The sequence below is a fragment of the Antedon mediterranea genome, chromosome 3 (genome assembly GCF_964355755.1).
Source record: "Antedon mediterranea chromosome 3, ecAntMedi1.1, whole genome shotgun sequence".
Taxonomy (NCBI): Eukaryota; Metazoa; Echinodermata; class Crinoidea; order Comatulida; family Antedonidae; genus Antedon; species Antedon mediterranea.
The window spans coordinates 2615386-2634785 of NC_092672.1; the positions used below are offsets into that span (position 1 = coordinate 2615386).

Here is a 19400-nt window from a genome sequence, read left to right on the forward strand (position 1 = left end):
AATGCTTATCAGAAAGATGTTTTGCCCAAACTTTCATTCTGTTATAGTGTTATATTTTTTTTTGGGTAAATATTATGGCTTTGAAATAATATTTTGATCAAGAAAATACCACCCTTTTTGGGATTTTCCAAAACCTCCAGTGAGAGTGCAACAATGTGTTTTATTTCTTGATGAGAATAAAGTATTGTTCACATGGCAATGATTTTAAGTCTCCTCTAACAGTGATGGCATAGAGAATATTAATTGTTACATTTTTACCAAGCTTATGGACTACTGTAGTTTCTAGTCACTTGATCAATCAATCAATCAATTAATCAACTTTATTTCAATCAACATTAAACAATATTACAGATGAGAGAGATATGATGAAAATTAAAATGATACACTAGTGAAGCTGTTCACAAAGCGTTCCTCTTCACACTATGTGATATCCACCAGGAGTTATCACAGAAGCTACCACACGGGTGGCTGTTGTTTGTGTTGCTGTAATTTTCAGCCATTGTATCTACTACTAGTACTACTGTAGTTGTATTATCAAAAATTCCCTAAATAAACCGGTTATTCTGAGATGGGTTTCCCCAGTATATTGTTTTAGCATCTTAGAAAATTTCATTCTGGATACATGCCCAAGGTAAAACTATCACACACTTCCTGCCATATGTAATAATTTATCAGTTTCCTCTCAATAAATTTAAGTACAATACTGGTCACGATTTCTTATCAGTGGGTTTTTTTTAAAATTGAGGTTCTCATGAATCTTAAGATTTAGAACTTGCTGTGAATTTGATAATTTGATGGAGATGTGAATTTGACACAGGTTTAAGGAACTTTAAACAAAGTTATTTGTCAAGAAAGGAATTGGAATGAAATTTATGTGTCATAAACATTTTTCTTAAATGAAACATTGATACATGCACGCTATATGAATGATTCATAAGAACATTATTAAATATTAATGGGATTGGCAGTCATGTTGCAAGGGTTATGGTCCAGGGGTCAGGATCCAGGGGTCGCGTCAAGGGGAATGCTTGAGAACTTTAACAGTTAACAGTATGTAGTGATCAATATTGATAATAACTCTAATTACATATCTGATGGTATAACATGGCTGGGGATTTTACGTGTTAAACAGGTTTCATTATAGATTATGTAGTACTATAAGGTTCTTGAAAAATGTAATACAGTATTATTTTGCAATCTTAAGAATTATTAACATTGAAATCAAACATGAATTTATAATATTCCATTCCATCAAGGTGGTATTCTTTTGTTGCATGTTTTGCCCAAACCTTGTTGATCTAGTTTCACTAGATAGTTTCACCAATAAGGACCATCTTTTTTTTTTCCATATACATCCAAGAGTGGTCAATGCTTTAAAGTAATTTTTACTAATATTTTGATCTCCTTTTCACACATTGTCTTCTTTTTTTTTCTTTTTTTTTTCTTATAGTTCATATATCTGTTCCTTTTGTTCAATGTGTGGAAAATAAATAAATAAAACAAACAAACAAACAAACAAAAACAGCGAGCAACTTGCCAATTACAAGATGGATAAACTATTTATAATTTATCGTGCATAAACTAAGTCTAATTTGAGGTTTAGAGAGTGGAGTTGAAAGAGTTGTGTGCTGGTACAGTACCTGGTCAGGATTGAACCTTAGACCCTGAGATTGTATAGGCAAGCTCCACTTCGGTTATAAACTGTTTATCCTGTTTTTAAAACCAATAAGTTTGATTTACATTAATAGTGGTATTTATATTGGAAAATTATTGATATTTATAATTTATTAATAAATCAATATTTCAGTATTTTTACAGTACATTACACATTCACTTTCAAATGTTTTCAATTATAAATATAAAAATATGTGACTTAAATCACATGTATCGTTAACATGATTGATGTGTCAAAACAGATGATCTTAATTAGTGTTAATGGGCTAGTTGATTAAAGGGAAGGAAGTGGACCTTAAAGTAATTAGTACACATCCAAGTACACCACATTCTATGTATTTGATAGTGGCGCTGTAGATTGAACTAGCTTACCATCCAGGGTTCTTGGTTCATGCCCTTATTTAGGTCAGTTCCAAGATTTTTTTTTTAAATAATTAGTACACATCTAAGTACACCACATTCTATGTATTTGATAGTGGCACTGTAGATTGAACTAGCTTACCAACCAGGGTTCTTGGTTCATGCCCTTATTTAGGTCAGTTCCAAGATTTTTTTTTTAAATAATTAGTACACATCTAAGTACACCACATTTTATGTATTTGATAGTGGCACTGTAGATTGAACTAGCTTACCATCCAGGGTTCTTGGTTCATGCCCTTATTTAGGTCAGTTCAAAGTTTAAAAAAAAAAAAATTAGTACACATCTAAGTACACCACATTCTATGTATTTGATAGTGGCGCTGTTGATTGAACTAGCTTACCAACCAGTGTTCTTGGTTCATGCCCTTATTTAGGTCAGTTCCAAGATTTTTTTTTAAATAATTAGTACACATCTAAGTACACCACATTCTATGTATTTGATAATGGCGCTGTAGATTGAACTAGCTTACCATCCAGGGTTCTTGGTTCATGCCCTTATTTAGGTCAGTTCCAAGATTTTTTTTTTTAATAATTAGTACACATCTAAGTACACCACATTCTATGTATTTGATAATAGTGGCGCTGTAGATTGAACTAGCTTACCATCCAGGGTTCTTGGTTCATGCCCTTATTTAGGTCAGTTCCAAGATTTTTTTTAAAATAATCAGTACACATCTAAGTACACCACATTCTATGTATTTGATAATGGCGCTGTTGATTGAACTAGCTTACCAACCAGTGTTCTTGGTTCATGCCCTTATTTAGGTCAGTTCCAAGATTTTTTTTTTAATAATTAGTACACATCTAAGTACACCACATTCTATGTATTTGATAGTGGCGCTGTTGATTGAACTAGCTTACCAACCAGGGTTCTTGGTTCATGCCCTTATTTAGGTCAGTTCCAAGATTTTTTTAAAAATAATCAGTACACATCTAAGTACACCACATTCTATGTATTTGATAGTGGCGCTGTTGATTGAACTAGCTTACCAACCAGGGTTCTTGGTTCATGCCCTTATTTAGGTCAGTTCCAAGATTTTTTTAAAAATAATTAGTACACATCTAAGTACACCACATTCTATGTATTTGATAATGGCGCTGTTGATTTAATAAGCTTTACCGACCAGGGTTCTTGATTCATGTCCCTATTGTTTGGTTCTAAGAAAGTTCCCACAGACATTAGTAACTAAAATATAAAAGCACATAATACAGTGACTGACTTATTTTAGAATAGGTCAGTATTACAGTATATTCTCTTCCTGTAAATTACTTTAAATTGATAAATTTTTAAATAAAGTAGGGAAAAAATAATCTATTTAAAGCTTTAAAATCTGTTTTTATTTGTACAGTTTTCTTAGAAGGCATAAATTAGTGGTTTTTGTCTCTTTCTGTAGAATTATAAAAATAACAGGTTGAGTAAAACAGAAAAAAAAACAATCCCAGGATAAAATCTATTTAAAACTTTAATTTGTTTAATTTTGTACGTCAAATTTTCAGTACAAGACATGCAAGCAACATGCATTTTAAATTAGATTAAGATTTGTATTGCCATTGGGAAAATGTGACCTACACGCTATATCAAAAATTACTATTACTAAATAAAATGTTTTAAAAGAAAACTATAACAAATTTATTCACATTTTAAATTTAATATTCACCTGTTTTTTTTTTCATTAGCATGAGTTTTGAAATTAGTTTTAAATATATTGCACAAATTTCTCCTTTCCTCTACATACAATAACTCCCCAAAATAAAAAAAACTTGATGTTCAGAATATAATTTTTTTTTTACTTTAAATGCCTTCTGAAGATAGTAACACGGGAGGCAAATTTAAGAGAAAAAAGTTTGTTTGCATGCCACAACAACCCCACCCGCTCTTTTTCTTGCAAAACAGCAGCAGGCGTTAGCACCATCCATCATAGATTTAAAAGTCCCTAAAATAATGTGGTTGAAACCACAGTATAATTGAACTTATGTTTTTCTCATTAGATCCCCTTGATTCACATGTTAACATAATATTATTAATTCCCGGAATAGGGATTTATATTTCCTTTCATATACCGCAGATAAGGTAAATCTAGTAGCTTTTTCATTAGAGTCCGGGACCCTAGATTTTCAGGATCTTTTTAACACATTAAATTCAACAGGCAGCTATATAGATAAGAAACTTAGCAACTTTCCCATGTTTTTAAACTCTTTTATGAGTTTGCCAGGAGTAAAGTTTATCATTTGGTCGTGAGAAAATCCAAAATCCTGGTGTTTAAACCAGCTTGAGATTACAGGGATATTAAAAGCAGTTGGATGTGTCAAATTTCGTACCTAGCTTACTTTTTAGTGCCCCTACCTTCTTATGAAAAGGTATCATTTCCATTTATCTAGGTACTGTAAGCGGTACTCAATAATAATTCCACATTTATATAGCGCCCTTTTCATGAGTAGTCATGCTCAAAGCTGCTTTACTGTACGAGCATTATTAACCCGATCATTTTTGGATCAAACACGTAATAGTAATCAGCGTAACCTGTGTGGAGAGAGGCAAATGTATTGTAAGTAAAGCGTCTTGCCAAGGATACAAGCAATGCAACAAAAGTTGGATTCGAACCCTGATCTCACGATCAGTAATCCAGCCTCCAACACACTGCGCCACATGCCTTCATCCTAGTATACTGCACCTTTTTAGTTACTGCAGTAGTAATAGATATCTACTGCAGTATATTATTCGTTTCAAAACTGGAGCATAATATTTCACAATCTACAAGTCATTGATACACAATTTACAATAATTTGTAAAATTGCTACGTAAGAATCAACACAAAACAGTATAAAGGTAATACCTATTTGACAGAGAATTCGCCGATATTCTCTGAAGAATTTTAATTTGAGATTTAAAGATATTTCCTGGATTGTACTCTCACAGGATTTGTCCGTCTGATAAATTAGATCAAAAGATCAGGAAAATTCTTGAATCTAATTGTTATTAGTCGTTCAAAATATCAAGTTGTTTGAGTTGTAAATTGCGCATTCTGTAATTTTACGACAAGGCAAAGAAAATATGTCGTGTCAAATGAATTGACTAAAATTGTAATGCCGAGTTTGTTGAATTGGAAAGAAACAATGGATTTATATAATGTGGATCACCGCGCCATAGAGTCTGAAATTAAATAAAAGTTAATACAAATTGTTTTTACAGAAAAATTATGTGAAAAAAGAAACTGAAAGATTATTTTTTTATCAGAATATTTTTTAAATAAAAACGGTGTATGGCAAAGAGTAAAAAAATACTTGTACTTGTAACATATTCCACAAAAGGTTTTATTCATGTTTAATTGGTTAAATTATGGCATTATATTTAATAGAAATAGATTGTTAGCATAAGCTGATTAGGATCAGTGACATGTCTCTTTTATAAATTAGGTTAAATAAAAGAAATAAATTGATGGAATGGGCCTCTTCTTTCTTAAAAAAATGGTACCCCCATCCCTAGTCCCTACCCCTCATCTTATTAGCTATTTAAATTAATATTCACAATTATGTTTTAATTTTAAAAATGTTCATGGTTTAATTTAAAAACCATATTTTGATCACTTGTCAATAATATAATATTAATAACTTTATTGTATGGGGAATTTCCCTCCTTATTTGGTATTAATTTATGATTCATCATTGTGAGATCATAATTATGACAACAATTGATTCAGCATAATAAACAATCACAACAATCATGACATCATCATTATTGTGGTTTCATCATCAATTTTTGTACACGATTTTTGATGACTCATAAATTATTATTTTGTTTTGTATTTTTCAACCTTGACACTGAAATCCAATATGTAGGTTTTTTTTTTTCTATACACACTTTTTTTTCAGTTAAAAGTATAAAAATCACGGTTTTTCAACATTTGTTTGCGGTAATGCTCCAATTACACAGAAATTGATATAAGAATCTATTTCAACTTGACAGGATATGATTAAGTGAGGTTTTTTTAAAAAAAAGAATATTTCTCTAGAAAGATGTTAGAAAATACACATACTCTATTTTTTAAACCAAGACTACTGTAGTATAACATTCTTTGTAATGTATTATCCAATCAGAGATGAGTTTGTACATTAAATACTTACATTCCTTCTTAATTGGCTGATTTGATTATTTTAAAAAACCTCACCTGATATGATATTTCAATTTCATATTTAACAATAATTTAATATAACAATTCATCTAGATGCATCACAGATATCTTGAATATTAGCTTTATGATTATTGGTGACATTTTCAAAAAAATGTGTCTGAGAATTTGTTCAACATCATGAATCATGATAAATTAAAATAGAAAGGTTTAATTAAGAAAGTTATGTAGATAGTTTAACATCTTATCAATGCCTACCACGCATCTCCAAGTTTTCTAATACAAACATAAACATAACTTTGGAGGGAACTCCAATCCTGTGATGTACTCACTCAGTCAGTCAGATATTTACCAGATGAATTAAAAGTATCTCAAGTGTCTGGTGACGATAATCAGACTTCACACTGTGATCATAAAGATATCCAGTATTTATTCTTGGCTTATGGTTTCGATAATGCAAAGAGTTTGCTGGAATTTTAGAAATTAAAACTTAAGTGTTTCTGAAAGTTCTCGGACTGAAATACCATATCACGACTACTATGTTCCAAGTGAGTATAAATTGGTTGCTTCGTCAAGTGAAGATTATCACAATTGGGTCTAAATAAAATGCAGAAAGATTTGTTTAATTGCTACATTATCTAGATGGAATTAAACTTGTCTATAGGCCTATTATGTCTTTTTTATTCTATCATATCTAGTGACGTACAGTCTAAAAAAAACAACTTAAAATAGTGCCAGGTCTAAGATGCTATTAATACTTCATATTTCACATGATGAAGTCATATCACTACCATATTTGGGCATATCACTACCATATTTGGGTACATCACACTATTTTGATAGTGTAGACTGAGCTTTACCCAATGAAATGTATCCATTAAGAGTCGATTTATTTCTTACAAATCAAGCAGTTTAACCTTGTTTTCTGGATCAATTACATATAAGAGGTTTCTTGAAAACTTTCCAACATATTTTAAGTATGCCGAATGACAAAGTTGCGCAATCGTGGAAAAAGTGGCTAGTTAAATCCAGTTAGCGTGCAATATGCTTTTAGTTTGATAAAGAGAGTAAAATAAACCTGTAAAGGTCTCGAACCCATGCTTCTCACATACTAGGATAAGACAGGCAGCTCAACATTTATGCCCTTATAATTAAATGATTTCCGGTTAAAGAACTAAATATGTCAAATACAGTACTAACTATACCCATCAGAATATTGGCACATTTTTGTTGAATTATCTCGTCAAAAAAGTTGAGACCTTGGAATAAAGATTGTTTAAAAGACATTTATGTTTTACAAAGGTTTTATGAAATAAGGTTGTAAAGAACATTTTTGTAAAAAGTATAGAAAGAGGGTTTTTAAGGATATTTTTCTAGGTATTACATTAACTCTCAAGGATGTATGACTATTTAAAACAAAAAGAATGAAATAATAAAGCCTTTATTTAAATTTGGCATGTTATCAAACACTCAATAATTTAATACTGTAGTTAAAATAGTGTGGTGGTTGTTTTGTCAATTATAATATTTACAAGCCCACTGGAGATCAATGTGTTAACCCATTACAAATCACCTGACTCAGAAAACATTTAACAGGTAGCTCACAAATCAGTCATTTTTTAAAAGTTTATAATTTAATTGCTTTTTTAATGTCCGGGTGCTTGACCCAAAAGTGAACACTGTCTAAAGAAATGTGTTGGCTCCAAAATTGTTTCATTTTATAATCCGGCAACATACCATAGCTTACTCATATACCTTTGAATCATCAAACATTTAAAAAAGTTGTTGTGCCCCGCTCGACCTAAAGACATAAATTCTATCAGTATGAACAGTACTTAATAAAATAGTAAAATGTACATTATTATAATATGCAAACCATACATTCTATCAGTCTAAACAGGCCCTTATTAATAATCCTAATAGTAACATATTACATTATATGCAAACCATACATTCTATCAGTCTAAACAGGCCCTTATTAATAATCCTAATAGTAACATATTACATTATATGCAAGCCATAAATTCTATCAGTCTGGACAGGCCCTTAATATTATTAATCCTACTAGTAAAATGTAGGCCTACACTATTATGCAAGCTATACATTCTAGTCTAAACAGGCCCTTATTAGTAATCCTAATAGTAACATGTACATTATATGCAAGCCATAATTGCTATCAGTCTGGACAGGCCCTTATTAAAATAATCCAAATGGTACATTATTATAATTATACTGTACATACATTCTATCAGTGTGAATAGGACCTTTACATCAATAGCATACTGTAGTTTACAGCTTATCTGTACTGTATTATATTTGTCTAGTACAGTAGTATTATAGGCAAATTCTGTAATACAGTGTCAGTTATGTATCACATGTGATGGCTGTATCATAGACCATACAGCTTCATGTGCCACATGTGATACTATGTGACACTCAATATAGAATAAGCCTATGATACTTGACATGCAGTATGTGGAGAGATTAGTTCATGTACACGTTTTGATTACTGTGCCCACAATAATAGGTGAACACATTGACTGTACATGTTGTGTCTAATTTTCTCCTAATTTCCATGTTATTAAATTCATTTCCATTCAAGATAAAAAAACATATTTGATGAAAGACCTACTTCATTTTTGAACTATTACCTTGAAAAATAATTGTTATTCTTAATATCGAAAGTTACTCCTGTTATTGGATACGTTTAAATAAGGTAAACTTTTTTTTTTATAAAAAAGTTTAGGATAAAAATAGTGTTGCCAGAAACGGAAGGCATACAGTAATAGCTTTTTTACCTTTTTCATTTTGTTCGAAAATCAACCATTGATTGTTTTACATTTTCACAGTTGTATTTTAGTTTTATATAATAATCTAATTTGTTCATTTTGCATTTGTTTTTTTATGTTATCCACTTGTGATACAAGTGCTGACAAAGTGATAAATATATGCCATCACATTAAAGAAATAAATAGGACCTATACTGTACTAGTAAATTATAAGCTTGTCATGAGCTTACCTAACGCTCTGTCTACTCAATCAAACTTTATGTGACAAAAAAAATGTAATGTGCCCATATATGGACATGATGATGTCATATCACTACCATATTTGGGCACATTACGCTTTTTTGTCAAACTGGTTTGATAGTGTAGACAGAGCTTTAGTGCCTTATTTTGCATGAAAGTTATTAAATAGCATTTATTCTGCAGGTGCCAATATGGTATACACTAATAAATTTTCATTTTAAATATTGAATCAAATAGTGTACATGTTGCTTTTTAACATTGACCCCAAAAGAAAAGGTGAACTCAATAATCCTAATATTAGTCTGTCAGGTACCATATGACGTTTGCATACCTTACCTAGCACACCTGGTAGTCTAAAATCAATCAAATCATGTGCTTCCCAGAAGCAATTATGATATATAGCGTTGGGATATCACAACAGAACAAATTTAAAGAAAATTAATTGTCTCTTGGGTAAAGGAAACTTTGAACTTCTGTATGTCATCCATAAACAGAAGGGGTATATGTTTTACACAAAAGTCAAAAGAACATAGAAAAAAAGTGTACAATATTTATAAATATGTTCAGTTAGTCAGTTTCTCGTATTAAAACATGTGAGAATCCAGACATTGTCTGTGCTTTACAATTACATGGTCATTGCTTTATTTTCTTTACTAACTAACCACTAAGTAACACATCCACCTCCTTCCCTTATGTCTACAATTTAAGACCACTTACTTTTATACTGCTAAAGCTTGGTTCCCACTAGAACGCAACGCAAGGACGTAGACGCAACGCAAGCGAGTTAACCAATCACACGCGACTGTTTGAATAATCAATCGCTTGTGATTGGTCAAATCACTATGCGTTGCATTATGTCTTTGCATTGCGTCCTAGTGGGAACCAAGCTTAAGTATCCGTTACCATAGTAATCACAATTTTTTGATCTTTAGGAGCTTTAGATGAATATATAATAAATAAAAATTGTTTAACCTGTAACATTTCATAATAAAGTTTTAATATTTTCTTTTCTCTTTCTTCAGACAAACCTGAGAAAGTATCGATAGGACTAAGGTTTGACGACATACCAAGCTTGACCCTTGAAAGTCAGTATGCGTATCTTTTTGTGGAGTCAACGTCCAGCCAGCTGGACATACCGTTCAGAGAAGGAAAAGAGGTTCTTGTTACGTATAACAGTACCTTTGTATTTATACAAGTTGATAAACCCATTTATAATCCTCAACAAAACGTATCTATGCATATTATTCCAGTTGGATTGGACTTAAAACCATCTAAAGAACCAGTAAGTAAATACTGTAGTATATGATATCTATGTAAACATTTTTTTACTGCAGTTACTGCAGTAACTACATATTCTTTTTGCAATAATGTATTATTTAAGTTTGTTTCTTGAAAGTAGAATTATGATGCAACAAATAGTGTCTATTATTATATAAAAAAAAATTTGAAATAATTACATAAACAGGTTAATATATAGTAAACAGTAGCATAATCCCAGACATACTATACATTTTGGTTTACTTTATAGATGTTTTTAGCATCCATATGCATCTATGCACCTCAAGTTTATCTTGTATAATAAATATTAGATAAGATTAGATAGAATGTTAATATAAATTTTGTTTATGTTGCTATCATTGTAAAACTTTGTATTTATTCTACTGAACTTTAGAAAAATAATTACAAAAAAAAATTAAAATAAAGATCTATGATCTTCAGACCTATATAATTTAACATTTTACACTAATTTTTAATAGCAACAACATAATCATATCCCACTGTACGTTAAACTTGAAATGACAATTACACTTTTATTATTTACTACTTTTAGTAGATATTGTAGTAGTAAAGCTCATTATAGTTGTTGTTTATACTAACACATAATGGTGTATAAAACCCCTTGAGATTTTAGTCAACTTTCCACAAAAACACATTTTTACAAATTATGCCTTGGTTTTAGATTATCTGCAATTGCAATATAATATGTGAATATTATTTATGTTTATCCTATGGTTAAAAAATATATTTAATTTCCCTTTCTCCATGATTTGCAAAGTGACCTAAATGAACAATTCTTTCAATTTCAATCATAATAAAACTTAAATAAGTAATTCAATTTCAATATTAATATAAAAAATTCACAATTTTTAATTACATAATGAAAAATAAAACTTTATGTTACGTTAATTTTAAGTCTTTTAAATTTATAAAATTCATTTCAATTCAATTAAACTTTTATATTTCAGACAAACTGTCCATAGATACATAAATACATAATCAAAATGTTTGTCTCTTGCAATAATTTTTTGATGCAACATTTGTTTTTAGATTCGAATTGATATAATTAATCCAAAAGGAACAATAATAGAAAGAGAGGAAGGCAATATCACGGATTCAGGACTTATTCGCAAAGAATACCGCTTTCCCGCGCATCCTGTATTTGGTAAATGGAGCGTGATTGTATATTACGGACCAATGGTAAGTAGCTAGTTGTATAATGTGGTGTTCACAACATTATGTTGCTTGTTTCCATTATGTAACAATCAACTCTCCTAAACGCTGACCAATCTTGAACTTGTCCAAAATCAAGTAATCCAAAATCAATCAATCCAAAATCAATCAATCCAAAATCAATCAATCCAAAATCAGTCAATCCAAAATCAATCAACCAAAATCAATCAATCGGTTTTTTTTTATAGCGCCAAATCAAAATAGTATAGGTCCAAAGGTACTATACTGAAAGTCTGACTCCCCAGCTCCAGCTACAGTATTTGTTCTCCTTGGAATGTGCAGAAGCATTTTGTCAGAATGAATTTTAAGTACTCTAGTATTACTAGGAAAAGAGTTGTTATTTTTTAAATTCTGGATTTTGGAGAGCTGACATCATACATAAATAAGATTAAATGCTTTGGCAGACTTTTATATACAGCAAGAAATATGCAAAGCGCATAAAAACTAAGTGAAAGTCCTCGAACTTGCTCAACTTGTTGGATTAGAAAACAATTTTCAGCTTTGCTGATAATCAATGTCCGGGAAATCCCCCCTAGGGAAATTGGAATCCCATGTTTTCGTGATCTCTTCAAGGCTAATTTACCTCATTTGCCATAGCCTGGGGTTTCATGGTTATTCGTATTCTTTTAAAGTGTGATGTGCCCATATTTGTCTTTGCCCACATTTATCTATGCTCATATTGTCTATGTCTATGTTTGTCTAGATGTCCTTATGTCTTTGCTCATATTGTCTATGCTCATGTTTGTCTAGATGTCCTATATGTATAATGTTTTTGCTCATATTGTCTATGCTCATGTTTGTCTAGATGTCCTTATATGTCTTTGCCTATATTTTTCTTTCCCATATTTATCTATGCTCATATTTGTCTTTGGCCATATTTGTCTATGTTCATGTTTGTCTAGATGTCCTTATGTCTTTGCCCATATTGTCTTAGACCTTATTTTTCTAGATAGATGTCCTTATATATGTCTTTGCCTATATTTTTCTTTCCCATATTTATCTATGCTCATATTTGTCTTTGTCCATATTTGTCTATGCTTATGTTTGTCTAGATGTCCTTATATTATGCCCATATTGTCTTAGACCTTATTTGTCTAGATGTCCTTGTATGTGTTTGCCCATATTTGTCATATTATGGCATACTGTCAACGATTCTTTAATTTTTTTATAATCAAATGATGGTATTTTGCTTTACTTGAAGATCAAACCTTAATTCAATTATTATTTAATAATTCAATTTCTTGTGACGCTAATTAAGTGCTGTAATAAAAAGATTGTAGGAATATTTTTGTAATCTTGGGTCAATGTCTTTAGGATTCTTTTAAAGATGTATTTTCCACAAAAAACATGAAAAATGAAGATTAATAATCAGACTTTAATAGGCCATTTTGCAGTTGTAATAAAGTTATTCACTTCTGTAAAACAAAAAAAAACAAAAAAATATAATTATTTCACTTATAAAAAGACAAAAGAAACGTTTAATTTTAACCAAAAACCATTGTCTTGACATTTTTTGCTTTAAATTAAATTTTTTTTCAGGTAAATAATTTTTTTTTAAATGGCATATTAAAAAAAAATTGAAAAAAAAATTTTTTTTAGGGGGACAATAATATCTTTAACACAGTATTTAGACATAAGACTAGAGTAAGACATTAAAAAAATAATATGATACAGTATATAGTAGTTAGTTGTAATATATTTTTATTTTTAAAAGTAGATGTTGTTTTGGTTAATAATTTAAACAACCTGCTTATTATAGTTTTGCCAGCATGAGGTAGAGGAAGCCTTTAATGGCAAAGTAAGTGTTTGTGGATCAGGTAACTTGTACCGAAAATAAACTATAATTTACATCTAGTATCTCTCCATAGGTGTTCAGAGTCTGAAGTCTTCTAGTTCATTAAATCAATTATTATATTTCATTCCAATTGAAATGTGACCAGGTTCTTTGTAGTGATGTCTCGGAATACTCAAATACGGTACATTCTTCACTCGGAGGCGGCTGGGTGAAGTTACTTTATAACCTTGTTCTACACAGCATGATAGGATATGGTTTCTATGTCATTGATACTGAAATAAAATGATGTACCTTTACTCAGGAATGACTCATATAATTTAATTTGTTAACAAAATATGGTCTATATAGTTTAATTTTATTAATTTTTTTTTATAAAAAAAGATAAAATATAAAACATTAAAATAGTTGAACACCAACCATGCATTTATGGCATAAACCACTGGCATGATGTTTTAAAGTGGGAATTCCCAAAATGAAAAGAGTTAAAATGGGAATTACCGGGATGAAAAGAGTTAAAATGGGATTTACCGGGATGAAAAGAGTTAAAATGGGAATTACCGGGATGAAAAGAGTTAAATTTGGAATTTCCGAGATGAAAAGAGTTAAATTTAGAATTATTGGGATGAAAAGAGTCACTGATGATGAGACAACACTATCACATACTTTTTGATCTATTTCTAGTATGTTAATTATTTCTAAAAATAAAATATTTATTCTGGTAGTTGATAGCACTCATCTTATGCTCCCTGCAAGGATGTAAGTATTTAAAATAGATAGTTTGTTATGATGTAATCCTGTTTGAGTGGGTTTAGTTAAGTAGAAATAACTTCACCTCAAGCAGAGTTTATGATGTGGTATTTGTATTTATATTAGGCTTTACCTGTGTAGGGTAAGTGACACGTTTGTTATTGATTAAATAGTTTCATCATCCAATTTGGAGTCGAAGTTTCGACACAGTTTGGTTCCAATATGGCATGATTCTAGATATTGATTGACTATAGACATACACATTCCAATTTTTTTACCAACGTATAATACTATGTTTGAACTATGTTGTGTAAACTAATACGGTAAGTATAATTCAAGTTAAAATTGTTTTAAATCTTTCAAACCTCCCACACAGCATTAAATTGTTATAAGTATACAATCTTCTTATGAAATAAGTGTCTTCTTAAGACATTTTGTAGTAATTGACTTGTTAAATTTTCATGCTTATCCACACCAACCCTACCTTATGCACTCCGCCCCCCCCCCCTCCCCCTTCAATTCAAATAAAAAAACTAAAATCTTAAATATTTTAATTAAAATATTTGGCAATAAAAACCAATCACTTAGAAATGTGTTGACAGTTTGTCGCCTCTGGTCCAACCTTTTTATATGAATTAATTAGACCATGTCTTTATCAACAGGTGTGCATTTCTTTAAACATGACCAAAATGTAGGACATTCAATATCGGAATCTTTGCATGTCAAACAGCTGTTGAAATTGAGAGAATAATTTTTTTATAAAAGTCCTACATTTGAACATTTTCTCTGGTGCTGACGTTGTATTACAGTAACTGTATGTCCTGTAGCCCCAGGGAGGTTCCTATTTGTTAATACAACTTTCTCAACAAAATATGTACAGTACCGCAAACACTTTTAATGCATAGCCTCCTGCTACTTCAGGATTTTTTTTTTCAAGCATCTTTAATGTACAAGTTGTACCCTGCCTTTCAAACTTGTTACTGTGCCCAACCCTGTGATAACCCCTCCCCTCCCCCTCCCCCCACCCAAAAAAAGGAGAAAAGACTATACTGTATTGTGTATAAATTTGTATCAAATCTATATAATATATCAAAGTATAAAAACAAATACAGATCCTATGTCTAATGAGAATATTACTGTATGTAATTAAAGTATTTTTTCTTTTACAGTACCGTTTCAAAACAAAGGCACATTTCACAGTAAAAGAACATGGTAAGTATAGTATAGGATTATATAGATGTTTTTGATAAAATCAGCTGAACTTTGGATTGGCTAACTGTAAGCTGCAATATTATTTATGGATAATAATTTACACACTGTAAACAACACGAGCAGATTTCATATGTTACAATACATTTATAACTAGTAATATTTCTCAATGATACCTACTATAGATATATCAACTATTAATACATAGACGTACTGTACAGTTTATCTCACTAACGAGTAAAGCTCTGTTTACACTCTCAAACTTGTGTGATGCTCCCAAATATGATAGTGATATGGCCATATTCAAATTCAAATGTATTCACCTCCCTTAGGAGAACCATATATAAAACTGTACAGCTAAATTAAACACATCAAAATGATGATTCACTCACATAAAGTTTGATAGTGTAGACAGAGCTTTAGCTAAGATATGTTTTTTTGCAGATTTTTGAATAAAACTTTTCGAAGTAGATTAAACATCATTAAAGATGTATTGTCAACAAAAATTAAGATTAATTAAATCAGACTTTGAATAGGCCATTTTGTAATTTAAAAAAAGTTAATCACTTCCGTGGAAAAAACAAAACAAAAAAATGTTTTCACTTATAAAATGACAAAATAAATAGTTAAATTCAATCATAATTAGGTATGTGACATTAAAGTAGCTTATTCAACCAAAAAAAATTACAAAATTGTTTTTCAGGGGGACAACGTAAATCTTTAAAATTTAATACAAAATTGAAATGAGTGAATGCATAGGAAATATTTAGTAGTGTGTTTTGGGCTTAACATACACTCAGAACCAACTTGTATCTGAATTATTACTTTGGCTGTGAACATATAAAAGTTTTAAAATGACAAATGTATTTTGTATCAACTTATTGCATACTACACATTCAACAGGAAGTTGTATAAATGTCATTAATGTGACACAAATCATTTCGTTTAACGTTTCTCTTGCGCCAGGCTTACACGCAATATCCTCCGACAATTTAAGGTGCAAGGGAGAAAGAAGAAATAAATGATTTAGTAAAAACAGGAAAATAGATAATGTTAGATTACGAGACTTAAAACTAAACTTAAATTTATAAAATATTAGATTTAATTTTTACTGGATTACCCATCTCTTCATTTGATTAAAGTGTATACTGTATATTTTGATTTTACTATTTGTGAAATTTTATTTAATTGGTTATTTTCTTGAAGATGTATTGTCCCCCAAATAAATAAAAATGAAGAATAATTAAATCAGACTTTAAATAAGTTATTTTGTAGTTTTTAATAAAGTTAATCACTTCCAAAGGAAAAAAAAATGTTTTCACTTATAAAATGACAAAATAAATGGTTAAATTCAACCAAAACCAATTGGCTGGCAGTCAATTTGACTATTTTTTGCTTTAAATTACAGTTTTTTAAGGTAAATAATATTTGTTTTCGATAACATTTTTGGTCAAAGTGGATTAACTATTATGTGTAATTAAACTGCATATTCAACAAAAAAAAGAACATTTTTTTCAGGGGGAAAATACATTTCAATAAAAGGATTGTTTGTTTCTATTCAGCATAATTAACATTTATTCATCAAGCTATCCTCTCAATCACAAGGTCCTAGGTTCAATCCTAACCTACAGTAGTTCCAGGGTTGTATTTTAATATCTGTGTGTCCCTTTTTTCTAGTTTTACCAAAATTCAATGTCAAGATTTCAGCTGATGAATATATTCTATCAAGCACGGATAAGATTGCTGTTGGTATCAACGCAAAGTAAGTATACTCTTCTTACAGTACTCTTTTACACATTTTCAGGCTGCCATTTAACAAGTTACGGAAAATTGGTCCTGTTTCTGCGGCCATGGAAATTAGGGTTAATTATTTTTCGCAGCAGAAAGCAGGATCTAAGTAAAAAATAAGCAATTAAATATTAAAGTGTAAACATATTAAACCAATCTATGGTTCTACGACTTGTAAGGTTGAACGCACAGACAGTATTTATCCATATAGTGTTTTGTGACACTTGGCTTAACTTCCCAACTTATAGTTATGAGCTTGCCAAAATATAATCATACAAAGAATCGTTTAATATAACATTTGACAAATGTCTATGATCGGTAATTAATTTGGCTCCAAATTGTTAATATAGTCAATTTAAATTCAAATTGAAATTACTAATGATTTCATTTTGTAGTCTTTTTTTGGTTAAAATTTTTTTAAAGTGCATGTTTAGGATATGTTTAATTTAAGTTAGTCACTCCATATTTATAATACTCTATATTTTAATACTAAAAATTCTACAATAAATTAAACCTTATGTCACAAAACCAAAAAAAACCAAAAAACAGTTCCATTTTTTCTACCAATTTTGATTCAGTCACACTTTTATTGGTAAATAACCATTTCAATTCAAAGTATTAAACAAGTAAACTAACACTTTAAAAAATTAACTTTTATTTATTTTAAAAGGTACCCTTATGGTAAAAGTGTCAATGGACGCTTGAGTCTAAGAGTTGGTATACAGGACATTGACAAGACAATAGTGAAGATTCACACAGAAATTGACTTTACTGAGGTATGTATAATAGGTCAGGGAATCTTGTAATTTAATATCATGATCAATATACATTAAAAAAAATAACAAACAATAGAATGATAATGAAATCATTGTTAATTATGAATAAAACACAATATAAAACTAATCTAATTGATTGCCAAGTATACCTGGATAAACCAACAATAGCCTGTGCTCTTCCAATGAGAAGCTATGATATGAAATGATAAAAGTTTCTTAAACATCCCTCTACATATAATGGGGTGATCCGTTAACCACACCCTTACAAGAGCACACCTTAGCATACCACCGATATTTCTTACTTTTTACCAACATCATGTTGGGATCGTGTCAAAATGATTCTACTGCAGTTACTGCAGTAACTACATTTATTACTGCAGTAATTACATTTATTACTGCAATATGATTTTCGTTAGGCAGTAATACCATTGAACAATATATATGATTACCCAAAGAGCTTGCTAAATAGTTGCATAAACAGGTTTAAGAGTAATAAAATGTAATTACTGCAGTAATTGCCGCACAGGTGCAGACGTCCTCATTCAGTTACTTATTTTAGATGAAACATATATTTATTGATTTTCATCTTATTGATTAGTTACTGCAAAATCAATCGAAAGGAGTTTTTAATCATCAAAATAGACTTCAGGTAAAAGGATATGAAAGTGCATAATAATCATTATTATTATTGTTTTTAAAAAAAAGCGCTTTAATCAGTTTTTGTTTTGCATATTAACAAACATTAACAAATTATATGTTATTTTCAGAAAAAACGCATTGAAGTGTAAAATTTATACAAATTATATACATATATATATATATACAACCGCTATGTTAAATACCATTTTATGTAATTTTCATAAATTACTAATGATTGTCTCTCTCTCTCCAATAAAATACCAAGTAGATATTAAAGTTGGAAGGATTTAAAATAGGGACCAAACGGCTAGACCTTGGCCCATATCATGGTCATTAAATGGAGAGAGAAATCAATATTTTAAACAATATTTTAACCATCATGCTCTTTTGTATTTATGTATTATTTATGATTATAATATTTATATTATATGTTTGTTGATTTTTTTTGCAAATGTGTGTATTTTATTTTGAAAAGTGCAAAAAAAGCTAATTTTTATGTCTCAACTTTCCCAAACCTGAACATGATTGGATGGCCAAAAAGTTTCATTTTTCTAAATGTATTTTAACCGTATAAAATTTGTTTATGATGTTTTTTGACCACAAACAAATTCTGGTGCTTGTAAAGATTTGTTTTTAGTGGGTCAGGTATGGAATTAGAATTGGGTAGAATTACTAAAAAAATGCT

General features: G+C 30.1%; 1 protein-coding gene across 1 annotated transcript in view; it reads left to right on the forward strand.

The window, feature by feature from the left end:
* LOC140043534 (complement C3-like) overlaps window positions 1-19400 on the forward strand; it is a 57257-nt gene that overhangs the window by 14752 nt on the left and 23105 nt on the right. The window contains exons 3-8 of the mRNA XM_072088060.1: window positions 10273-10532; window positions 11579-11728; window positions 15473-15515; window positions 17190-17274; window positions 17971-18076; window positions 18675-18725. Of these exons, the coding sequence (XP_071944161.1) occupies window positions 10273-10532; window positions 11579-11728; window positions 15473-15515; window positions 17190-17274; window positions 17971-18076; window positions 18675-18725 (695 nt within the window). The remainder of the gene's footprint in view (window positions 1-10272; window positions 10533-11578; window positions 11729-15472; window positions 15516-17189; window positions 17275-17970; window positions 18077-18674; window positions 18726-19400) is intronic.